Source organism: Humulus lupulus, chromosome 5 (genome assembly GCF_963169125.1).
Source record: "Humulus lupulus chromosome 5, drHumLupu1.1, whole genome shotgun sequence".
Classification (NCBI taxonomy): Eukaryota; Viridiplantae; Streptophyta; class Magnoliopsida; order Rosales; family Cannabaceae; genus Humulus; species Humulus lupulus.
The window spans coordinates 145894386-145919653 of record NC_084797.1 but is presented as its reverse complement, the minus strand read 5'-3'; the positions used below and the strand labels follow the sequence as shown (position 1 = coordinate 145919653).

At 38.2% G+C, this 25268-nt stretch overlaps 1 protein-coding gene across 1 annotated transcript in view; it reads right to left on the bottom strand.

The window, feature by feature from the left end:
* Window positions 1–25268, bottom strand: part of LOC133779566 (uncharacterized) — a 61582-nt gene that overhangs the window by 30779 nt on the left and 5535 nt on the right. The window contains exons 5-6 of the mRNA XM_062219514.1: window positions 24816–24867; window positions 20208–20404 (exon numbers count right to left, since the gene is read on the bottom strand). Of these exons, the coding sequence (XP_062075498.1) occupies window positions 20208–20404; window positions 24816–24867 (249 nt within the window). The remainder of the gene's footprint in view (window positions 1–20207; window positions 20405–24815; window positions 24868–25268) is intronic.

The window sequence follows — 25268 nt, the reverse complement described above, 5'->3', positions numbered from 1 at the left end:
GGCTCGAGTTATGGGGCTTGCGGTCCATGTTGAAGGGCCCCAGGTGGTGGATTCACCCATTATTAACCTCTTGGGTGGATCCCTCACCGCTAGAGAAGGGTTTATGGGTAGGTGAATTTCCCAAAAATTCTAGAGTTCTCTATGTGGCGGAGAACCCAAAAGTCAAGATCCCATGATTATTGATATATGCGGAGCACTACGAGGGGGAGGATCTTGCCAGGTACCAGGCCATGGTGGAGCACTTCAATGCCCGCTTGTAGGAGGGCGACCAGACTTTCCAGTCACTGGCCAAGAACATACAAGTATAAACCACCAAAGGGTAGACCTCCAGTGCCCCCAATTGGCAAGGATGAATTGGAAAGTCTCTTTGCGAAGAAGCTGGGTGACCTTGTTGCCCCATTGGCGGCGAATCATCTTTAAAGGATAAGCTCCACCATGTACGAGATGACTTCTCGCAGCTTCGCGCAGCTTGGGAGCGATATTAAGGCTGCTCTCCTCGCCACCTACTGATACTCCACCCCCAGGAAAAGTACTCGTTCTTTTTCCATAGTCTTGGAGGAAAACTCCCATTTTTTTTTATTTAAACTGTGTTTTTGTTTTCAGACAGATGTGATGTGTCAACGTCTGGGGGACGTTATGACAAAACGGTCCTTCGAACTGAAGTAGACCCAGAAGGAGCTGGCCATGTTGAGGGCCTGATAGAGCATCCCTCCAGAGGAGCTGGAGAAACTCAAAAAGGCATTGGAGGATGAGAATGTCTGCTCTCGAGAACTACAAGAATTACATATATCCTATTCCAAACAAAACAATATGGGTTTACATTTAATCTAATTCAAAAAATAAGATAAAAAACAAAACAAAAAAGAGAATCATATAGTGAATGATCAACCTCATTCAACACATCCATTCAACATATTCAAAACATAATAGAAATAAGAACAACCCTTAAGCCACCCATAAAACATGTGCTCTATGTGTTCATATATTTAAAATAAACATTAATCAGATTCATGACACATAATCTCAACCATGACTTTAGTACCAATTATAGGTTTTTGATCATGTGATTCACAGTGTAGTGAAAGCGTGAGATAAATTCAAATGCAATAATAACAATTATTAAAGCATAATAATGAATCACTCTAGGAACAATAACTAGAATAAGATCTTTCTCATACGACATGAATCTGAATAAAATAGAAACCTACAAATACATTTTCGTATATGTAGAATACGAGTAAATCAAATAACGTCTTAGCCTCCTAACCACCATCTTCCATACTACGACTCACACAAAGAGAAGGAGACACGTGGATCTCTATCTATTTGGTAGGATACACAAGAACACATTTTTGAATCGCAACACATGAGAGAGTGTTCTTCTCATAATTCAGAGAAAACAAAGTTCTCTATTTTTCTCTCATGGAAAATAACGTGAAATGCATTTGATGTCTTCTTCTCATTTTCTTGATTTTATATTCTATTAATATAAAAATAGAAATAAGACCTAGCCCTAATCTCATTGGGCCTATTCATGAGCCATAATCCATTTGGACTGTGGTTGGTGCCAACTACAGGGCTTTGGGCCCTATTGTATTTTAATTCTATAAAATTTTATTTGTTGGACATTTATCATATTATTTTATTCAGTATAAAACTATACCACACAATTAAATATGATTAAATTAATTTTAATAAAAATTAATTTCACAAAATTATTAATATAACTTTATTTGCCAGAAAATATTATTTCACAAATAATATTAATTTGTGAGATTAAAAACAATACTTTATTTTTTTTTAATTATTTCCTTTTAATGCCAAAATTCTACCTCTGTGTTATCGAGCTAGTACAAGGACAGTATGAACCTGTAGTTGTAAGCTCCAATAATTTAATTAATTTTACTAACTCTTAGTTCCATTAATTAATTTATTAGAAACTATAACTATAAAGTCGTCCTTTGATTTAGTCATTGCATGAATTATGACCCTCTGCTAGTTGTTCATAATTAAAGCTAGGTCTTAATGTCCGCTAACCAATCTAATTATTTTTTTATCAATTAGTTTCATTGATCCTCTAATGAACAATATTCTATAAATTTAACTATAGAATGAAAATTTTGTTCACTAACAGAAATTGAGCGCTCCATGTTCAAGCCCCAAATCAACACTAAAAGGAACAACTAATCTGCCTTCATTTAAGTAAGGAGCAGATTCCATATATGTGTAGTATGTTCCTAGCCACTTGTAGTTCTATGACTCCAAGATATTAGGAATTTTGTCTTATGAATATTGAACCTTACCCGATAAGTCAAAAGTCATAGAAGTATAAATAAGAGTTCATTAATCACTTCAGGATTGAGGTCAAGTCTCAAACGACCATCAATTGATGAATGTTGAACTTCTATATTCTAACAGAGATTATCAGAAGTTCTTTCTTTCATCGTGTCCCAATCCAATACAATCTATATTGTATATGGTACCTCTATCTTTTTGTGTCACTACACTTAACAGTCTGGATAAACTATTCTGTCTTAAACAAAAGATAGACCATTCTCATAATCTTTATTAAATGAAGCTCTCACTTTATTTAGTGATTATAGAATTTTTTTATATTATTATGTACAATTAAATCCTCTTGTATATATATCATTATACATATACTTAATTTAAGACCACATCAATGATATTGGATCTTCATGATAAATGACATGTATAATTAAGTACAAATATGATTGCAAAACATTAACTTTATTTAATTAACAGTAACCGTTCATACATAAATATGCTTTAAGTGCACAAATCCCAAATATCTCCCACTTGCCTTAAAGCAAATGAGACATGTCGCGTAATCCTAAATCCATACAAAGACTATCAAAACTTATAGCATGTAGCGTCTTTGTAAAGGGATCAACATGGTAGTTCGCTGATTCAATCTTCTGAACGATTACATCCCCTCCGTGTACTATCTCTCTTATGAGATGGTACTTACACTCTATATGCTTTGCTCTCTTATGGCTTCTCTGTTCTTTTGAGTTGGCAACAACTTCGCAGTTGTCACAGTGGAGTACGATTGGTTTATCCATATCTAGAACAATTTCCAGATCACCCAAAAACTTCCTAAGCCATACAACCTCCTTAGTTTCTTCTCTTGCAGCTACGTATTTTGCTTTCATGGTTGAGTTAGCAATGCAAGCATCATTTATACTCCTCCCTATAATTGCTTCGCCCCCAAGTGTGAAAATAGATCCAGATGTAGATTTTCAAGAATCTTTGTCAGATTGTAAGTCAAAATCTGTAAATCTGATTAGAATCAAAATCTCTTTAGAATATACTAGCATATAGTCTCTCGTTCTCCTAAGATACTTGAGAATGTGTTTAACTGTTGTCGAGTGATCGAATCATGGATTTGACTGGCACCTACTGACTATCCCCACATCATAGCAAATGTTAGGATTGGTACATAACATTGCATACATTAAGCTTCCTATTGTGGAGGCATATGATATCTATCGCATTTCTTGTTCCTCTTGGGGTGTCTTAGGACATTGGTTCTTGGAGAGGTGAACCCCATGATGAGATGGGAGGTTTCCCTTCTTGGAGTTTTGCATCGCATACTTTGCAAGTATTTTTATCTATATAAGATCCTTGAGACAGTGCCAACAACTTCTTCTTACGGTCATGAATTAATCATTTCCCAAGAATGTAGCTTGCCTCTCCCAAATCTTTCATTTGGAATTGGTTGCTAGCCAGAAATTTACATTAGATAATTTATTCACATCATTCCTAATGAGTAATATATCATCTACGTATAAAACTAGAAAGACCAATTTGTCCTTATCAATTTGCTTGTATACAGAAGGCTCATCGACATTTTGATCAAAACCATAAGATTTAACAACTTGGTCAAATCTTATGTTCCATGATCTGGATGCTTACTTAAGTCCATAAATGGACCTTTGCAGTTTGCAAACCTTTTGCTCTTTGCCTTGTTCTATAAAACCCTCTGGTTGTACCATAAAGACACTTTCATCATGGTGGCCATTTAGAAAAGCCATTTTGACATTCATTTGCCAAATCTCATAGTCAAAATGATTGGCAATGGATAAGAGGATCTGAAGAATGTATTTCTTCATAATCCACACCTTCTTTTTGTGTGCAGCCTTTAGCTACTAGCCTCGCTTTGAAAGTCTCTACTTTCCCATCAACTCCTCTTTTTCTCTTGTATATCCATTAGCATCCAATGGGCTTTACATCTTGAGGCGGATCTAGAAGTTCCCAGATTGAGTTGGAGTACATCGATTCCATCTCGAGTTTCATAGATTAAAGCCATTGTTCCTTATCATAATCATTCATTGCTTGACCAAAAGTCAACGGGTTGTCAACATTGTCATCAGACATTGCAACTTTTGCTTCTCCAAATCCAGTGTAACAAACAGGTTGTCTTACAACTCTCACACTACGACAGACTACTGTAGTGTCCTAGTTTGGAATTGTGATCTATACTGTTCCAACTTTTAAAGTCAGTTGTGGTGTGAACTTATCACGAAGTAACTCTTCGAGTACAACCTTACTTCAAGGTTTAAAGTCTCTCATATAGTCTTCTTCCTAAAAAGTAGCATTTGTCGATACAAATATTTTGTTTTTTGTCGGACTATAGAAGTAATATCCTCTAGTGCCTATAGGGTATCCAACAAATAAACATACTTCAGAATTAAAGTCCAACTTCTCGGTCTTAGCTTTTAGCACATGTGCTTTACATCCCCATATACACACATGCTATAGACTTAGATGGAACTAGGTTTAAGATATATGTAGATGTTTGTAAAACATATCCCCACAATGATAGGGGTAACGATGAGTAAATGAACATTGATCTCATCATATCCAGCAAAGTCTTATTCCTCATTTCTGCAACATCCTTTTGTTGCAGAGTACCTGGTGCAGTGAGTTGTGAATCAATTCCATGCCCTATAAAGAAATCTTCGAATTCCTTGTCAATGTATTCCCCACTTCGATCTAATTGTAGCATTTTAAGGGTTTTTCCTAACTGATTTTCCGCTTCAGGTCATAATTCTTTGAACTTTTCAAAGGTTTTTGATTTTCTTTTACATCAGGTATATGTAACTGTATCTCAAGTAGTCATCAATGTAACACCCTACTACCCTAGAGCCATTACCATGTGATTTTAAAAGGGTGTCGTTAGCTCGCTAATCGAGGTATTAAGCTGGAAAAAGTGATTAAATCAAAATAAAGACTCCTTTAGTGAAAATTAGGTATAAAGGGTTGTTCATTCATTAAAATCGTAAAAATATTACATTGGGATCCCAAAAATATTGTTTTTAAATACATTTGTAATACAAAGATGTGGTACAATCAACCTAAGCAAGAAAATTGAATGTTTACAACGTGTTCCTCAAATAACCCTAGCTGTGGCGGCTAGGTAGGTCAAACATGTACACACCACTTCATGCCCTCCAACACATGGTTGATCGACCCTTTCCTTGCCCTTACGTACACCACAAAGCACCCGTGAGCCGAGGCCCAGCAAGAAAACCTCACAACACAACATATAATAATTTAATTTAACAAATTCATAATTAATTAGACATGTCAAATAATCTACAAGTTCTTATCTGAATTCATAAGAGCACAACAGCATAACAACACGATAAGCGCAACAACATAATAGCACATTAGCACAATAGGCACATCAGCACGACAACACATAAGCACAACAACGACCTTTGCCGATCAGGGTGCGTTACCATACATCAAATCCATGGTCTTAACTGAGCGAGTGAGTACAACACCCTTTGAGGGTCTCGCCTTGGTGGACTGCATGCATCATGCTTAATGCCTATCCCGACCTTTACCATTCTTGGCCTATGCCGTCTCCCGGCCTTTGTCGTTCCCAGCCTATGTCGTCTCCGACCTTCGCTGATCCCGACCCTTTGCCAATTCTGGCCTATGCCATCTCCGAACCTTGTAGATCCCAGCCCTTTGCCGATTCCAGCCTATGCCGTCTTCGACCCTTGCCAATCCTGATCCTTTGCCTATTCCGGCCTTTGTCAATCCCGGCCTATGCCGTCTCCGACCCTTGCCGATTCTGTCCTTCGTCGATTCCGTCACACACACACATATGACGTAATAGTTGCAAATCATACATACAATACTAAGCACAATATAGCTCTACGGGCACAGATAGTTTTCTTACCTTGTGTCCTGAGCTGACAACCCAAAGCGATCCCGAGCACGGTCCCTAAACCCGTACCTGAGTGAAAAAACCTATCCACAATGTAATGATAAATATCCATCACGATCTAAATCAATAAAAGCCTTTGGAATAGCATACTAGCCTCTAGGACCTCAAATTCTATTAAATCGGGTAGTAGGATCCTTCCTGAGACTTAATATTTGAGTTCCCGAGCTTAAAACCCTTCATTGTTCAATATCCCCTATTTGAGCCGCGACCCACCCCCTTAGGGTCGCGACGTGCTACAAGTCAGAGGGCCCCGAGGCTCTCTTCTAGGGACACGGGCCATGGTGCCTGGACTAATTTAGAGGCTCTCACGACTCCAGGATTCATGCGGGCTGCAGCACCTGAAGAACAGGGTAGCGACTCGGACTTGCGAACCAAGTTTTTCCCAACATTTTCAAATTCTTAAACTCCCCAAAATCGTTCCAAACTAAGTTTTATCGTAAATAAATTACCCAAATCATTCCAGTGTAATGACCCGACTAACTTACAGACCTCAGACAATTAAAAACTACTAAGCTTAACAATTATTTTGGAATACATACATAAAATAATAGAACTTTATTATAATAATCCATAATACAGGATCCATTGTTTTACATAAAACCATAAAGAAAACAAAACCTTTAATTAATTTTTCAAATACTAAATGGGGAAATAAAACATAAATACATAATTAAAAATACTTGAAACAAAAAGTCATCCTCGATCTTTCCCATCAGTCCATTCATTCATTCCTCACCCAATACACATGCCAAAGCTACCATCAATCTATCCCGCCTTCCAAGCTTATTTTCCTGCACTATCTAAAATAAAAAGGAATGAGCCTAATGCCCACCAAGGAAAATCTACTAAAAACATATCATAAATCATAAGTCTAAAAACATAAATCATAAAACGTATGACGTGAAAACGTAAATCATAAAACATAAGAGTACAATATTATTGGCCATTAACTCATTACCGTAGTATGTGATAGAAACCATCTAGGTCCTCTTGCTACTATTCGAGGTAGGTTTAAACACAATATAGTATATGATAAACCATCTAGGTCCTCTTGCTACTATTCGAGGTAGGTTTAAACACAATATAGTATATGATAAACCATCTAGATCCTCTTGCTACTATTTGCGGTAAGTTAAATCATAACTATAGTCTACGATAATGATAAAAATCTTGGGATTTGCTTATTTTCTATCTAAGCAGCTACATTTCCCAAATGACTACAACATAAAACATATACATACATACTTACATACACATATAGCACATAAACATGACCATAACTCATAAAATCTAACCTATTTTCCTTACCAAAAACTGGGATATTGGAGACAAGAGTGGGATTGAAAACTCCTAAAACCAAACAGTAAGATCCATAAGTTTCTAAAGAAATGAGGATGAAAAGAAGATCTAAACCATCGTGATAAGAACTTACCGAAAACCTTATGTTTCAAGAAACTCAAACACCCAACTAAAAGCCATCATAACAAGTTAGGATTTGGAAGAAAATGAAAAGAATAAAAGGAACTATAATGAAATAAACCTGAGGATAAAGAATACATTGGATAGATTAGAACTTTGATCTACACCTCAATACTTAAATATCACTCTATCTTACTTCCCAAGTATTTAGAAAAGATTAGATTTGAAATCTTTTAACCCCAAAACCTTAGTGTTTCTCTCTAGAACGAACTTAGCAGCATAAAGGCTCTGAAGAATGCTTGAATGATGAAGCAAATGGCTGAGTGAAAGGTCCTATTTTATAGAGATCAATGAGTGAAACTAACTCCTTTTAAAATGAATAAATAATTGAATAAATTTTGAAAAAATTGGAATTTCTGCTCAACAGATGCCCAGAAATCGGTCAAAAATGTTCAAGAGCAAGTCCATGTTGTTGAGGGTTGTTTCTAGCTCGGATTCCACGGATTTTCAAAAATACCAAAGGGAGCTGATATATCGCCTGCTCCTATATTCTGAGCCTCCATGGTTTCGTTCGTGCGAAGTTGACGTGTTTTCTGTTTCACCCACACGCGATATATCGACGTACACTGATATATCAAACACATTTTTGCACACTTTCAACACACTTGAATTTTGTTTAAACAACTTTGACTCAGTAAAACGTAATCCTAACAGCTGAGGGAAGGTTCTAGACTTCCTAAGTTTATCATTTATTAATTTATTCATCTAAAATCCTTAAATCCTTAATAATCATACATGTGACAAGTGTCACGTTCTTAATTATTCTATCTAAACCTTAGGTTATAATAAATATCATTTCTAGGATCAGCTATAATAATCAAACATTATGTTAAAATTAATATTTCTAAACTATAGGCTAAACTTATATAATCCATAATTATCTCTATGAGTTTCCAACTAAATCTTGGCTTGAACTAATAACCATGAAAACTAAAATACTAAGCTACTACTACTACTACTATCTAGCAAAGTAAAATTCTGAGACGCTACAATTCTCCCCTACTTAAAAGAATTTCTTCCCCGAAATTTACTTACCAAACAATTCCGGATACCGTGCTCGAATGTCTTCCCCCAACTCCCACGTTTCCTCCCGTTCTGTACTATTACTCCATAAAAACTTGACTATCAGAATATTCTTAGACCATAATTCCTTCATCCCCTTCTCTAGGATGCTAACCGGTCATTCCACGTAACTCAGGTATTTCTGCAGTGCTAACGTATCATATTTGAGAACGTGAGATGGGTCTGACACATATCTACACAACATCGAGATGTGAAACACATTGTGGCTATCTGCTAGAGCTGACTGTAGGGCTAATATATATGCTATTGGTCCCACCTTGTCCAATATCTCAAAATGATCTATAAACCGGGAACTAAGTTTTCCTTTCTTCCCAAAATGCTTCACTCCTTTCATAAGAGATATTATTAAAAATACTTAATCTCCGACTTTGAATTCCACATCTTGCCACTTGGCATCCGCATAAATCTTTTGTCAACTCTGAGCAGCGAGCAACGCTTTCTAATCAACCCCACTCCGTCTTGAGGCTCTCTAACAGCCTTGGGTCCAAGAAGTTGTTTTTCTCCTACCTCATCCCAATATAACAATGACCGACACTTCCTTCCATAAAGTAACTCATAGGGCGCCATACCGATCGTTGCCTGGTAGCTATTATTGTAGGAGGACTCTATAAGTGCCTTTCTCCTACCTTATCCCAATGAAACCCAAGTCTAAGAGTTCTTGTAACTGTGTTTTCAACTCCTTGAGTTCGGTAGGTGCCATCCGGTATGGTGCCTTTGAGATAGGCTAGGTTCCCGGTACTAGTTCAATAGTGAAGTTAATTTCCCAAGTAGGGTTAACCCTGGTAAGTCATCAGGAAATATCTCTGGAAATTCCTTTATAATGCGGATGTCTCCAACCTTTAATGGTGTTTCCTGTGCCACATCAATGATGCTTGCTAAGAATGTGTGACATCCTTTCTCTATCATCTCCTGAGCTTTGAGAGATGAGATAAGCGATGTCCGTAGTCCTGAAACCTTTCCTATAAAACATAGTTTCTGACCGTCAGGAGTTTCGAATGTCACTTGCCTGCGTCTACAGTCGATGGTTGCACCATGCCTTGCAAGCCAGTCCATACCCAGTATTACGTCGAAGTCCTTGATCTCTAGCTCTATCAGGTCTCCATCTAGTTCTGTGCTCTCAATTTTGATTAACACTCCTCTAACTATTCATGATGATAGAACTACTTTGCCTGAAGGCAGTTCCATAACAAACCTAGTTCTAAATATTTCACAAGGTTTGTCTAATTTTTATATCATTCCTAACGAGATATGTGAGTGTGTTGCTTATAAATCAAACAATAGTGAACGTATATTATCGAGGATAGGAAGCTAACCTGTGACCACTTTGGTACTAGTTTTGGCTTCTCCTTAGGTCAAGGCAAAGACTCTGGCTGGAACCATCTTGTTGTCCTTCTTTTCTTCTTGTTTGAACTATGGACAATCCTTTTTCCGATGACCTTCCCCGCCACAATTAAAACAACCCTTGGTGTTTGCACGACACTCTCCAAGATGTATTTTCTTGCAGTTGGAGCACTGAGGGTATTCCACATAACTCGACTTATTATTACCGTTGCTAGGTCGTGCTCTTTTGTTAGCGTTGACTTGCTTATTATCAGAATGCTTTCTTTTCTTCCCATTATTGTTATGCTAGTTGTTGTTGTGGTTTCTACCATTTTGAGTCTGATTCTGCTACTTGGGTTCAGACTTGCTAGCCTCCTCCTTACTAACATTTGCTTGGAGCCTTTCCACCTCTATAGCCGTTTCCAGAACATCGGCGTAAGAAGTGGTTCCAGGATTTTCCATCTTGACACCTAACTCGATCTTGAGTCTGAGTCCCCTGGTGAACTTGGTAACCCTCAAGAAATCGGTTGGGACCAACTCTGGTTCAAACTTAGCTAGACGATCAAATTGCCTAGCATATTCAACTACCGACAAATCGCCCTGTTTCAGACTGGTGAATTCTTCTACCTCGTAGCGATGACAGCCGAGTTGTAATACTTTTTGTCAAACAGCTCCAAAAATCTAGTCCAAGTCATGGTGGTGACATCATGAGTTTGCTGTATCAAATCTCACCAGATTCTGGCATCCTTTTTTAGTAAAGATGAAACGCAGGATATGCGATCCGCATTGTCGAGTTTCATGTGTGCTAGAATCGGTTCTACATTTATGAACCATTCTTCAGCCTCAAAGGGGTCGGTTGTCCCTTCAAAGTTTGGAGCGTGCTGCTTATAGAAACACTCATAGATTGGCTCTATGTACTCAGCTGGATGAGACGCATAGTTTGCCACCGGCCATCCCCCATACGGATATCCTACATTTTGCCCTTGCTGAGGTGCTTGAGCTGCTGGCTGAGCCTGCGGCTGAGGCTGTTGTCGTTGTTGTTGCAGTAGTTCTTCCACTTGTTTTCGTAGCTGGATAACCTCAGCGGTGTTGTCAACTAGTGGCACTGCATTCCTATTAGCAGTAGTAGTAGCACGCGTTCCCCTTCTTCGGACTGGAGGGGCTTCGTGAGTCTCGTTGGTGGTGCTATGAGCATTGTCGTTCGTGCGTGCAAACATTCATAGCAACATCTTCAACAAAGTTCTAACAGTCAAGAAAACACGTTAGAACTTACCCTAATAGTTTCTAAGGCAAAACTTAGTCTAAGCAAACATAACTCAGACCTATCAGTTATGATTTCTTATGAAACATTATGTAAGCCTTCTTTTTAATTTAGAGTGTGTTTCTATATTTAGAATATTAAGCCATCTTTATTATTTTCTAAGTCTGTTTCTAACCATCCTATATGACTTAATTCTCAGGCTCAAAACTCGTCGATGTTCCAAAGTTATCTATATTGAGGGAGGGCTGGGATCAGTAAAATCATTCCCACTACTATGGCCCCCTAAACTCTCAATATAGTTACCGATTTATTGATTTGTATCCACCCTCACCGAACTCAGTCATTATTTATTGAAATTATTCTAAATTTATTATGATTGTAAAAAAATCAAACTCATACATGCCATTCAAAAATAACAACTTTATTCATTTGGAAAAAGATTTTCACTTATTACAATCATAAATTCAAAATAAAGAAACTTCACTAATAATAAGTAGGGTAAATCTAAAAATTAGGATCTTGTACATCTGACCCTTTATCTAACATATCATCATTTATTTCTTCATAATCATCATTATCATGAGCCTCGAAACTACCTCGGGGAATATTCATTAGGATGTTATGCTTTTATTCATTAGTGAATTGAAACTCAAACCTATAGGTAAACCTAAGTATAAGAAAATAATATCTCATGGCTATCGGTAAATCATCTTCATCATCCATAGTCTCCCATAATTCTTCCAATTTTGAAACTACGAAAGGAAAATCCTCAAAAAGCCTAATTACTAGGACATATTGTTCCATGGCTCTCCTCATGATTTGCTTAGCGATTTGAAGGTGAATTATCTCCTTGTGAAATATGACCAATCTTTGAGTGATTGTTTCTAGCACTCCTATTGTGTCCATTAGCTATCTATACTTTTCAATGCCTTAATGGCTTGGATATCATGATAAGTCAAAGCTCCATTCATTTTGACTGAAAACATAATGACTAAAACGTTAGCTATTAACATAAACATAATATTCATACATAAACACTTACATTGGCAGTTAGATCCGAAGCTTTTGCGTGTGTATCAAGGAGAACTTCATGCATATGAACCTTGTCTCTGATACCAATTGTAATGACCCAACTAACTTATAGACCTCAAACCATTAAAAACTACTAAGCTTGACTACTATGTTGGAATACATACATAAAATAATAGAACTTTATTATAAAAATCTGAAATATGGGATCCCATTGTTTTACATAAAATCACAAAGAAACCAAAATCTTTAATTAATTGTTCAAATACTAAATGGGGGAAATAGAACATATATACATAATTAAAAAGACTTGAAACAAAACATCATCCTCGATCTTTCCCATCTGTCCATTCATTCAGTCCTCGCCCAATACACATGCCAAAGCTGCCATGAATCCATCTCGCCTTCCAAGCTTATTGTCCTTCACCATATAAAATAAAAAGCAATGAGCCTAATGCCCAGCAAGGAAAATATACTAAAAAAATATCATAAATCATAAGTCTAAAAACATAAATCATAAAACTTATGGCGTAAAAACGTAAATCATAAAACATAGGACTGCAATATTAATGGCCATTAACTCATTACCGTAGTATGTGATAGACACCATCTACGTCCTCTTGCTACTATTTGAGGTAGGTTTAAACACAATATAGTATATGATAAACCATCTAATTCCTCTTGCTACTATTCGAGGTAGGTTAAATCATAACTATAGTCTACGATAATGATAAAAATATTGGGATTTGCTTATTTGCTATCTAAGCAACTACATTTCCCAAGAGACTACAACATAAAACATATACATACATACTTACATACACATATAGCACATAAACATGATCATAACACATAAAATCTAACCTATTTTCCTTACCAAAAAACTGGGATATTGAAGACAAGAGCGAGATTTAAAACTCCTAAAACCAAATAGTAAGATCCATAAGTTTTCTAAAGAAATGATGATGAAAAGAAGATCTAAACCGTCATGATAAGAACTTTCTGACAACCTTAAGCTTCAAGAAACTCAAATACCTAACCAAAAGCCATTATAAAAAGTTAGGATTTGGAAGAAAATGAAAAGAATAAGAGGAACTATAATGAACTAAACCTGAGGATAAAGAATACATTGGATAGATTAGAACTTCGATCTACACCTCAATACTTAAATATCACTCTATCTTACTTCCCAAGTATTTAGAAAAGCTTAGATTTGAAATCTTTTAACCCCAAAACTGTAACGCCCTACTACCTTAGAGCCGTTACTAAGTGAGTTTAAAATGTGCAATTAACTCGCTAAACGAGGATTTTTTAGAACAAAAGTGTGACTAAGCAAAAGTCAAAGCTGTAATCTTTGAAAACACTCTATTTCATTGAAAATCTCAAGTGTCTAACATTTGGGATCCCAAAATACAGTTTATAAAATATTTACAACTCAAAATGGGTTTGTAGATAATTAACCATCAAAATCACAGTCTAATACAACCATTTCTCAAAAATGCCCCCAACCAAAGTAGTCGGGCAGGCCAAACATGTACGCGCCGCTTCATGCTCTCGTACTCATGGCTGGTTGACTTTTTCTTTGCCCTTACCTGCAACACAGAGCACCTGTGAGCCGAAGCCCAGCAAGAAACTCATACATCACATAGCATATGCATAATATATAATCTGTTGGATTAGCTTATACAGGATCTTTATTTATTTTCATGTATATCTAATATTAAACAAATTAATACGAGATAGCCTAAAACATGTTTCTAAAATTGAATTCAAAGAGAAAAAAATAATATAATACTTACAGTACACGCATCGGAATTAAGAGTCCTTCCTTCAGTTTCTCTAACTCTTGTATCCTTTCTGTCGCAGAGTATTATCAAGAAACTGAACCGATTTTCTATTTTCTTCACGATCTTCCAATGTATCCTTAGAACCACCTAGACTAGTGTGGGAAATTCTCAATACATGAGATAGATATAGAGAGAAGAAGAGAAAATAACAAAGTGGCTTAGAAAAGGACTTGTGTTTAGAGAGAATATAAAACTATCAGAAAATCTGACTTGTGACTTATCTGTCGTCTCTGAAATCTTCTCTCTAAGCACTCCTTTTATAGACTCAATTAGGCCATTTAATTTAATTAAAAAATCAATAAAATAACAGCCATTTTGAAGCCCTAGGTCGAAATTATCATGGGCTATAGGCCCGTGAAATTTCCCATTTGATTATAAGCCCATTGGACTTAAAATCAAGACCTGTATTATTTTCTATTGATTTAATTAATTAAATAATTTTTTAAATCCTTTATCAAATTAATTATTTATAATTTGAACCTTGATTTAAATTTATTTATTAATTTAGATACCAATTTATCTTAATTAATAAATCTGCCATAATTTCTCTTTTCTTCTTAAAATTACACAACTCTGTGAAACTATCCAAAATTGACCTGGTCAACTTTGATAATTCTAATTGATAATTAAATCAATTAATTGAGACTATCTAGATGATTTTATCCAAGGTACAATGGGGACCATGAGCCTATGAAATCAAGCTCCAATAAGTTATCATAAATCTAACAAATAAATTTACTAACTTATTAATTTCTCGTGACTCCACTATAGACTCAGAATTGCACTCTTGAATTCATAGAACGCTCTATAACAAATATAGATACGCTATTAATTATCCATTGTTACAACCATAATTGTCACTCAATCCTCTATAGACGGTCTACAATGAGATATGACTAAAATACCGTTTTACCCCTCATTGTATTTTATCCTTAAAACACTTAGTTCCTTGTAAATAATATTTCAGTAAACTAATTTAATTACTGAAATGAGATCTCTATCATTTAACACCTTCATCCAAACTAAAAGGAAACCATCGTTTCACTTCTTCATTAGAAGCTATAGATGTTCATATCTATGATTAACACTCCCACTCAATTATACTACCGAGCTCCCAAGACGTAAGTATGGGCTAGTCCGTAGGGTAAGCTGATAATGAACAAGTCAAAGAACTCAAATAATACAATCAGTTAGAATACTAACCACTCAGAATTGAGATTGAATTGACCTATGGTCAACTATATGATATGACTAGAATAGATAATAACGGCATGTTTACTTATCTTATCAACTGTCAATATCGGTCCTGTCCGATGTAACATATACATCCGATCTTATCTACTTTGCTAATGTTCTGGAAAGAACATAACACTGTAATGTGTAAGTAGATCATATCGTAGATTGGCAAGTCAGTGTAAATCCGGTGCACTGACTAATCTTAGGACTAACTTATTTTGAACATATAATCATATTTATGTTCCACTGTGATTACGTCACTATAAATAAGATTAGCTTATATGCTCGGGATTTAATAGAAGTTTATATTAAACAAATAATCATGAAAATAAAACATGTGAGCAAAGTGATTGACCAAGTCAAAAAATGATTTCTATTCTTTTATTGATAATAAAATGAGATTACAAAGAATTTGGGTTTTAATTAAGGCATAAAACCCCAACATAATGAACATAACAGATAATCTACAGATAAACAGATAGTCTATCAGACTAAACAAATACGGCCATGCCGTCCCAGAAGCGTTACCAAAGCCTGGGATCTCGGTTCTCACCGTAAGGATATCCCATGTATCCATTGGGGTCTCACCCTAACAATAAGCACTCCATGTGCTAAGTGTTATTCTCGGCCCCTTGCCGTTCCCGGCTCCTTTGCCGTTCATTCTACTATAATCATATATAGCATAACTCAAACAGCATTCACGCATATAATAATTCAATCAAGGCTACATCCTAACAGTAATACAATCTAGGGCCATGCCCTGCAACAACACTATGGGCCCATGCCCTGTTCTACGGGTACTACAATTTTCTTACCTGTATCCCGAGCTTCACAATGCACCAAAGTCATGACACGGTCCTCTAACCCGACCCTCTCCAAAAACCTAGTCACAACACATATAAAACACTCTTTAATACTAATCAATCCAAAACCATTTCCTGGAACCAATCCCGTACTCTCGGGACTTCCAATTTCCCAAAACAATGTAATGGAAACATCCCCCGAGCCCCCGGGGCAAATGCCCAAAATTGCAAAATCTCCCTGCCCAGAAATAGCCTAGCGCCGCGGCACCCAACAAGGAGGGTCGTGGCGCCCAGAAACTTCTCTGCTGCCTGATGCAGCCTTGCGCCGCGGCACCAAAGAACAGGGCCGCGGCACCCCTTCGCGAACCCAGAATTTTGGGTTTTCCCCTACATTTTCCCAGAACCAAAACACCTCCAATCCAACCCAAACACATACCTAAACCCCAAAAACCAATTTGAAACCTCAAATGAACCATCTAACAACCTATAAACACCAGCAACAAGGTCAAACACACAATCACACCCAAAATCCACCCTTTGGTTTCAAACTTCAGAAACTTAAACCAGTAGGCCAAAAACTTAAACCAAAGCTTGAAAAACTTAAACCATGCTTCCAAATTCTTAAACCACATCAGATATGAAAACTCAAAGATGTTTAAAACTCTTACCTTAATCAAGAATTCAACTTTGAGCCCTCTCCAAACCCAACTTCAAACCAAATCCTCTTGATTACCAAGCTGAATTCCCATACAAAACCAGCCACAACAATCTTTCAATTTTCATGCTTACTTTCTAAAATCAAACTTGAAACTTAGTAAAACAGGGGATAAACTCTTACCTCTGAACAAGCTTAGCCTATACTTGATTTTAGTTGCCTCAAGCCTCTTGATTCTCCTCCTAAGTTCCCAATTTCAGCTCCCCTCTTTTCTTCTTCTTGCCCTTGGTTTTCCTTTTCCTTCTAGTTTCTCCTCCAATTTCAGCAAGGGAAAAATGTGACCAAGTGTTAGAACGTGAATCCTCTTTTCCCCCAGCTAAATCTATCTAAACCTCTGACAAAAGGCCATTTTACCCCTCCATGTAATTCCTTTCCTAACTAAACCTCAAGAGCATTTTTGCCATTTCACCTTTCCTACAATTCTACCATTTTCTCATCTAAAGTTGTTACTCTCAATAGTTACCAATGGTCACTCAAGTTACTCAATTACCATTAACCATTAACTCATAAAATCAAATTATAAAATTCCCAAAATACCCCTAGGCTCCTCCCGAGCCGGGTATTTAATCTCGTTGTGACTTTTAAACTAATTAGCTCCCTAGGACCGCCTCGGCACGTGCATCACGATAATATCACCACCCACACGTGGTACTAATCATATAATACAATTATCACATTTATGCCCTCAGCGGGCTAAAATTACCATTTTACCCCTAACATACAAATGGGGCCCACATGCATATTTATTCCACCTAAACATGCATTCTAATCACATATTAATTTAAACTCATATATTAACATGTTAATTCATTTATTGCCCTCCAGGCATGCTAATCAAGGTCCTAAACCTTATTAGCAAATTGGGGTGTTATAAAAACCTTAATGTTTCTCTCTAGAACGAACTTAGCAGCATGGAGGCTCTGAATAATGCTTGAATGATGAAGCAAATGGCTGAGTGAAAGGTCCTATTTTATAGAGATCAATGAGTGAAACTAACTCCTTTTAAAATGAATAAATAATTGAATAAAAATTGAATTTCTTCTCAACAGATGCCTAGAACTCGATCAAAAACGTTCAAGAGCAAGTCTAAGTTATTAAGGGCTGTTTCTAGCTCGGATTCCATGGATTTTCAATAATTCCAAAGGGAGCTGATATATCGCCTCTATAGGCGATATATCGCCTGCCCCTATATCCCGAGCCCCTGTGCTTTCATTTGTGCGAAGTCGACATGTTTTCCGTATCACCCATAGGTGATATATCGGCCCATATAGCTGCGATATATTGGCATACGTTGATATATCAAACATTTATTTGCACACTTTCAGCACACTTGAATTTTGTTTAAACAACTTTGACTCAGTAAAACGTAATCCTAACAACTGGGGGAAGGTTCTAGGCTTCCTAAGTTTATCCTTTATTAATTTATTCATCTAAAATCCTTAAATCCTTAATAATCATACATGTGGCAATTGTCACATTCTTAATTATTCTATCTAAACCTTAGGTTATAATAAATATCATTTCTAGGGCTAGCTATATTAATCAAACATTATGTTAAAATTAATATTTCTAAACTATAGGCTAAACCTATAAAATCCATAACTATATCTTGAGTTTCCAACTGAATTCCGGTTTGAACCATTAACCATGAAAACTAAAATAATAAGCTACTGCTACTACTATCTAGCTAAGTAAAATTATGAGACGCTACATCCAGCAACTCAGATACATGATAATTAACAACCTATAGCTTTAATAATATTCCTAAACATCAAAATCCAAAACTCACTAGTAACTCTTAAATAATTCAAAGTTCTAATCCATACCTTTGAATCCCAACAGAATTCAAGTTCCCTCCCCTTATCCATTGGTACTCCTAGATACCTCCAATCTTTAGTCACACCCTATGTCCAATTCAGATCATCACCAAGTTGAGAGCCCCAAATTCTACACTTCTAAGCTTTGAGAGAAACTTAGAGGGGGAGAGAGAAGGAAATGTGAGAGAGAGTGCTGTACCAGTTTCTTTTAGTTTCTAGGGTCTTCCAACTTAGCTGAGTTTATCCCCTTCGGTAAAAGACCAACATGCCCCTTAAGGATAACCCTATCCTTTGATGGCCCCAAGGGCAAAATCATTATTTGCGCAGAGTTCCACTACTATTAATGGGTGGCTTTGCGATTTCTTATGGGCACAGGCATCCCAGGTAATTCAGTCCTATGGTTCTTCTTTATCCGCATACGTCCTTTTTTTCCTAGATGCCCATTTTGTATGGGCTTTTAGTCTAATGTTTCTCTTCAGCCGGCGTGGTTATTAGCAGGAACTTATTGAATCCATCGTTTGGTCTCATAATACATTAAAAGTTGCTCCTGCTACTCAGCCTAGAGCCTTGAGCATTGTCCGAGGACGTGGAATAGGAGTACCCCATTACCTTCTGGGTGGAATTGCCACAACATGGGCATTCTTCTTAGCAAGTAGTAGTAGTAGTAGTAGTAGAAGTAGCAACAACAGCATAAGTATTAGTAAGAGGAGTAGGACAAATAGTCGTAGCAATAGTAGCAGCAACAGCAACACTTGCAGTAGTAGTAGCTGTAATAATTTTAGTAGAGTAGGAATAGCAGCAGCAGTAGCATAAGCAGTAGCAGCAGCAGCAGGAGAAGCAACAACAACAACAGTCGTAGGAGCAACAGAAGCAATAGCAGTAGCAGCAGCAGAAGCAACATCAGCAGTAGTAATGAGAGCAGTAGTAGCAGTAGTAGTAGAAGCAGCAGGAGCAGTAGGAGCAGAAACAACAGCATCAGCAGTTGTAGTAGTAGCAGGTGTGGGAGCAGGAGGAGCAGGAGCAGTAGTAGCAGCAGTAGGAGTAGTAATAGTAGCAGCAGTAGGATTAGTAGAAGCAGCAGTAGGAGCAGTAGTAGCAATATTAGCAGCAGTAGTAGTAGTTGGTGTAGGAGTTGCAGTAGCAGCAGCAGAAGCATCAGCAGTAATAGTAGTAGCAGTAATAGTAGTTGAAGTAGAACGAGTAGCAATAGTAGAAGTAGTAGGAGCGGTAGGAGTAGTAGTAGTAGTAGTAGCAGTAGCAGCAGAATGAGTAGTAGTAGGAGCAATAGCAGCAAGAGTAGGAGCAGTAGTAATAGTAGCTCGAGCAGTAGAAGTAGTAGCAGTCGGAGGAACAGTAGAAGCAATAGCAGCAGTACGAGTATGAGCAACAACAGTAGGAGCAGCAGCAGTAGCAGTGTGAGCAGCAGAAGCAGCAAAAGTAGGAGCAATAGTAGCAATAGCAGCAGCAGTAGTAGCAGTAGTAGAAGGAGTAGGAGTCGTAACAGCAGTTGCAGCAGCAGCAGTAGTAGTAGTTGGAGTAGGAGTACCAGCTGTAGGGGTAGTAGGAGTAGCAGCATAGCAGTAGCAGTAGCAGCAGTATTAGGAGCAGCAGAAGCAGCAACAACAACAGTAAGAGCAGTAGGAACAGCAACAGCAGGAGCAGAAGCAGTAGCAGCCGCAGTAGTAGCAGTAAGAGCAGGAGCAACAACATTAGTAGTAGTAGGATCAGTAGTAGCAGTAGCAGTAGCAATAGCAGCAGTAGAAGCAACCGTACTAGTAGCAGCAGTAGGAGTATGAGCATGAGCAGCAGTAGCAGCAACATCAGTAGTAGTAGCAGTAGGAGCAGCAGCAGCAGTAGTAGTAGTACCATGAGTAGGAGCAGTAGTAGCAGCAGTAGCTGTAGTAGTAGTAGTAGTAGTAGCAGCAGCAGCGGCAACAACAATAGTAGTAGTAGTAGCAGTAGTAGTTGTTGTAGTAGCAGGAGTAGCTGTAGTGGAAGTAGTAAGAGCAGTAGGAGTAGTAGTAGCAGCAACAACAATAGCAGCTTGAGTATTAGTAGTAGTAGCAGGAGCAGTAGTAGTAGTAGTTGCAGCCGGGGGAGCAGTAGCAGTAGAAGCAGCAATAGTAGTAATAGTAGTAGTAGTAGTAGTAGTAGTAATAATAGTAGTAGGAGCAGGAGTAGGAGACACAGTAGGAGCTGCAGCAGCCACAGTAGCGGTAGCAGTAGGAGCAGTAGGAGTAGTAGTAGTAGTAACAGAAGTTGGAGCAGTAGTACCAATAGTAGTAGTAGTTGGGGTAGGAGTAGCACCAGAAGCAGCAGCAACAGTAGTAGGTGCAGTAGGAGTAGTAGTTGTAAAAGTAGCCGCAGCAGCAGCAGCAGCAGTAGAAGTAGTAGCAGTAGTAGTAGTAGTAATAGTAGTAGTAGGTGCAGTAGTAGGAGCTGCACCAGCAGCAGCAGTAGCGGAAGTAGTGAGAGCAGTAGTAGTAGTAGAAGTAACAGTAGTAGTAGTAGCAGCAGTAGGAGTAGTAGTACCAGTAGTAGTAGGAGTTGGAGTTGGAGTTGGAGTAGCAGCTGTAGGAGTAGTAGGAGCAGCAACACATCAGTAGTGGTACCAACAATAGTAGGAGCTGTAGGGCTAGCAAAAGCAGCAGCAGCTACAGTAGGACCAGTAGGAACAATAGAAGCAGCAACAACAATAGTCGGAGCAGTAGGAACAACAAAAGTAGCAGTAGGAGAAACAAAAGAAGCAGTATGTAATGCCCTACTTCCTTAGAGCCGTTACTAAGTGAGTTTTAAAACGAAAAAAGGTGCAATGAACTCGCTAACCGAGGTTTTTAAAACAAAAGTGTGACTAAGCAAAAGTTAAGGCTGTAATCTTTGAAAATGCGTTGTTTTATTGAAAACTTCTAGTATTAAACATTTGGGATCCCAAAATAAGGTTTGAAAACCATTTACAACTTAAAATAAGTTTACAGTTGGTCCGTTATTAAAATCACAGGTTATTACAGCCATTTCTCGAAAATACCCCCAACCAAAGTAGTCGGGCAGGCCAAACATGTACGCGTCGCTTCACACTCTCCGTACTCATGGCTGGTTGACTCAATCTTTGCCCTTACCTGCAACACAGAGCACCCGTGAGCCGAAGCCCAGCAAGAAAACTCATACAGTACATAACATATGTGATTTATACAGTTAACATATCAGATAATCCACAGATAACCAAGTATTCCATTAAACTAAACAAACACGGCCATGCCGTCCCAGAGGCCTTACCAAAGCCTGGGGTCTCGGTCTCCAACGAAAGGATATCACATGTATCCATGGGGTCCCACCCTGACTACAAGCACTTCACGTGCTAAGTGTTACTTCCGGCCCCACTGCCGTTCTCGGCCGTTGCCGTTCTCGGCCCTTGCCGTTCATTCTACTATAAATGCAAATAGTATAACTCAAGTAGCATTCAAACATATATCAATTCAATTAAGTCTGCACCCTAACATGTAATGCAATATAGGGCCGTGCCCTGCAATCATCTCAGGATGCAATGTAGGGCCGAGCCCTGCAATCACATCATGGGCCCATGCCCTGTCCTACGGGTGCTATAGTTTTCTTACCTGTCAATTTGATAGCTTTCAACACTTGACTCCTTGAGCACGATCCCACTCGAGCCTTAGCGCACACCTAAACACAGCCATAGGTCAAAGTCAACACCGAACCCCAAGTTCGAAAACCTAGCCTCGGGGCCATTCCCGAGCCCCCGGGAAGTCCTAGATCCACAAAACAAGATGGAGGAATTGAACCCCGAACCCTAGGTCAAAATCCCTCAAAAATAACCCAAAAACCCCTTTCTGGGAACAGGGTTGCGCTACAGCGCTCAAAAGGGGGCAATATAGCGCTACAAGCAGAATCAGCATCCCCAGAAACAGGGCCTAGCGCTACAGCGCCCAAAGACTAGCGCTGTAGCGCTAGTTGCAGGCATGCAAAACCCAAATTCCTTTTCTGCGATTTCTTTGAGCCAATCTCAACCCAAACTTCCCCAAATCTTTACCAAACTCAAAATCAAGCTTATAAACACTCTCCACTCATCCCAAGCATCCCAAATCCTCAAAACCCAAGCACATTCAACCCAAATCTCAAAATTCACCATGATCAACCCTAAACCCAGAAATTCAGTCAAACAACAAAGTTAAAGGCTTAGAATTCATACCGTTGATGCAATTTCGACCTTGATTCATTTCCTAGACCTCCTTAGCTTGCTCTTCCTCAAATCTTGCCCAGAAATTCCCTAAAATTCCTATCATCTCAGCCCAAAACACAGCTCAAACCAGCCAAACCCTTAAAACTGAAAACTCTAAGAACTTACCTCAAAAGTTGATGTGTTCTTGCTAATCCTTGCCAAATCTTCAAGTCTAACTCAAGATCATTGATGCTCAGCCTATCATAGCTCTCCACTGAGCTTTGCACCAAGAAATTTGAAGAGAAATGGTGCTAGAAACCCAAACCAATCCTTTGAAACAAAACCCCTCTCTTTTTCTCTCTTTTCTTTTTTCTTCCTTTTTCTTTCTTTTCCACAGCCATTCACTCTCTCTACCAATCCCACTAAGTATATAAAGCCTCATAAATCAATCTCTAAAAGCCAATTGACCAAAATTCCCTCCCTATTAATTCTAAACCCTTTTTGCCCAAGTAGGGCCATTTTAGTCATTTTACCCAATTCCCGCTAATCCTCAAGTGTCTCTAATATTTTCCCGTTGCTTTCCAACACCTGATAAATCTCCAAATAAGTATTCCCCATCATCAAAATTAATCTCAGTCTATTCTCTAAATTCCTGCTTATACCCCCAGGCTCGCCCCAAGCTGGGTATAAATTCCCGCCATGACTTTTCTGCTAACCTGCTCTCTGGGATCGTCTCGAGTCACAAATCACGGATACACCCACATACCACTGTGGTCTCAACAATCATCAGATATCAATACAGTTATGCCCAAAATGGCCAAATTTACAATTATGCCCTTCTAACACAATCAGGGCCTACATGCATACTAATACACATAGTCATGCATCTCAAATAGTCAAATAGTCATATAACACGCTTTAAATCATAACCATGCATTTAACTCATAAAAAAAATCACACATAAATCCCAACATGCCCTCCTGGCACACTAATCAAGGCCCTTAAGCCTTATTAGCGACTTTGGGTCGTTACAACTATCCCCTCCTCATAAAAATTCCGTCCTCGAAATTTACCCAAACACATCAGTCAGTAAACCCGCAACTCTGACCATGATTTCCAAGGTCCACTGCCTTTACTTTACTTTTCAACAACACTCTTTCAAGAGTAACAATCTTGCCCCACAGGATTTTGTTTAATAGCCATACCTTTGTTAGCTTCTTGTTTACACCGCAACCCTGCTGAAACTTCAGAGTCTGCTTAAATTACAATGATTACCTCGCTGCCTAAATCCCATTTCCAGAGATACTCATAAGTCATCACCCCTACCAGGTGGGATCAACTTGTAGGCCCCACTGGCCTAACCCTTGGTACAACTTCAGGATTTTATGTTGAATCAAGAGTCAGAACTCTCCCTTCTTTCTCTGAACACCATACAAATCCTCGTCTGTTATTACGTAGAGATACAAATCTTTCCTTCCGGAACTTTATTTTCCCAAAATTTAACAATTTACAAGTTCTTTTATTCTTTCAAATAGGCAGACACTCCTGCCTTAAGAGTTCCAACAACCTCTTTGGCTTTCTCTCTGAACCAATGCCAAATCGTAGTATTCACTATCCTTCGCCTCTTACCATGTCCTATGTCGTGTTACTTTAACAAGACGTCAGCATTTGCCACCACAACTAACTTATCAGGGATTACACTTCCCTTAATACCTTAAGTATTCGCATAGTCAACGCTTAATTCTTTAAGATATCTGATAAACTTTTAGACTGCTATTCCACTTACAATCAACTGATAGTTCCAGATTCCCACTCTGTTCTCTTTGTTCTCTAGATCCCTTCCAAAATTTAACATACTATAGGGTCTCAATTCAGTATCATTGACGTTCTACCCTGAAACCAGTTCACTTGACCTAACCACATTAACTCCATCAACTGAGTTAAAACTTTTCATGTCCAAACACCTTACTTAAGGTCTAAAGTGGTCTATTCCCATGATACACTACCACATCACTTAACACGTCAATGTCCCAAAGAAAACTCTAAATTCTGTCACCCGCTCAACCCTCCAGGTACAACGTACCCTAGGAGGTGGAATGATATCCATTCAGAATTCTCATTCATAAACCAAATTCTAATTGGATCCTTCACTCGATCCTGGTATCTTGACTTGTACCGCCTTGGCAGGGTTCTTCCCTGCTTCAACCAAAGTCCACTCTTTGGATTTCCATAGCTCAGT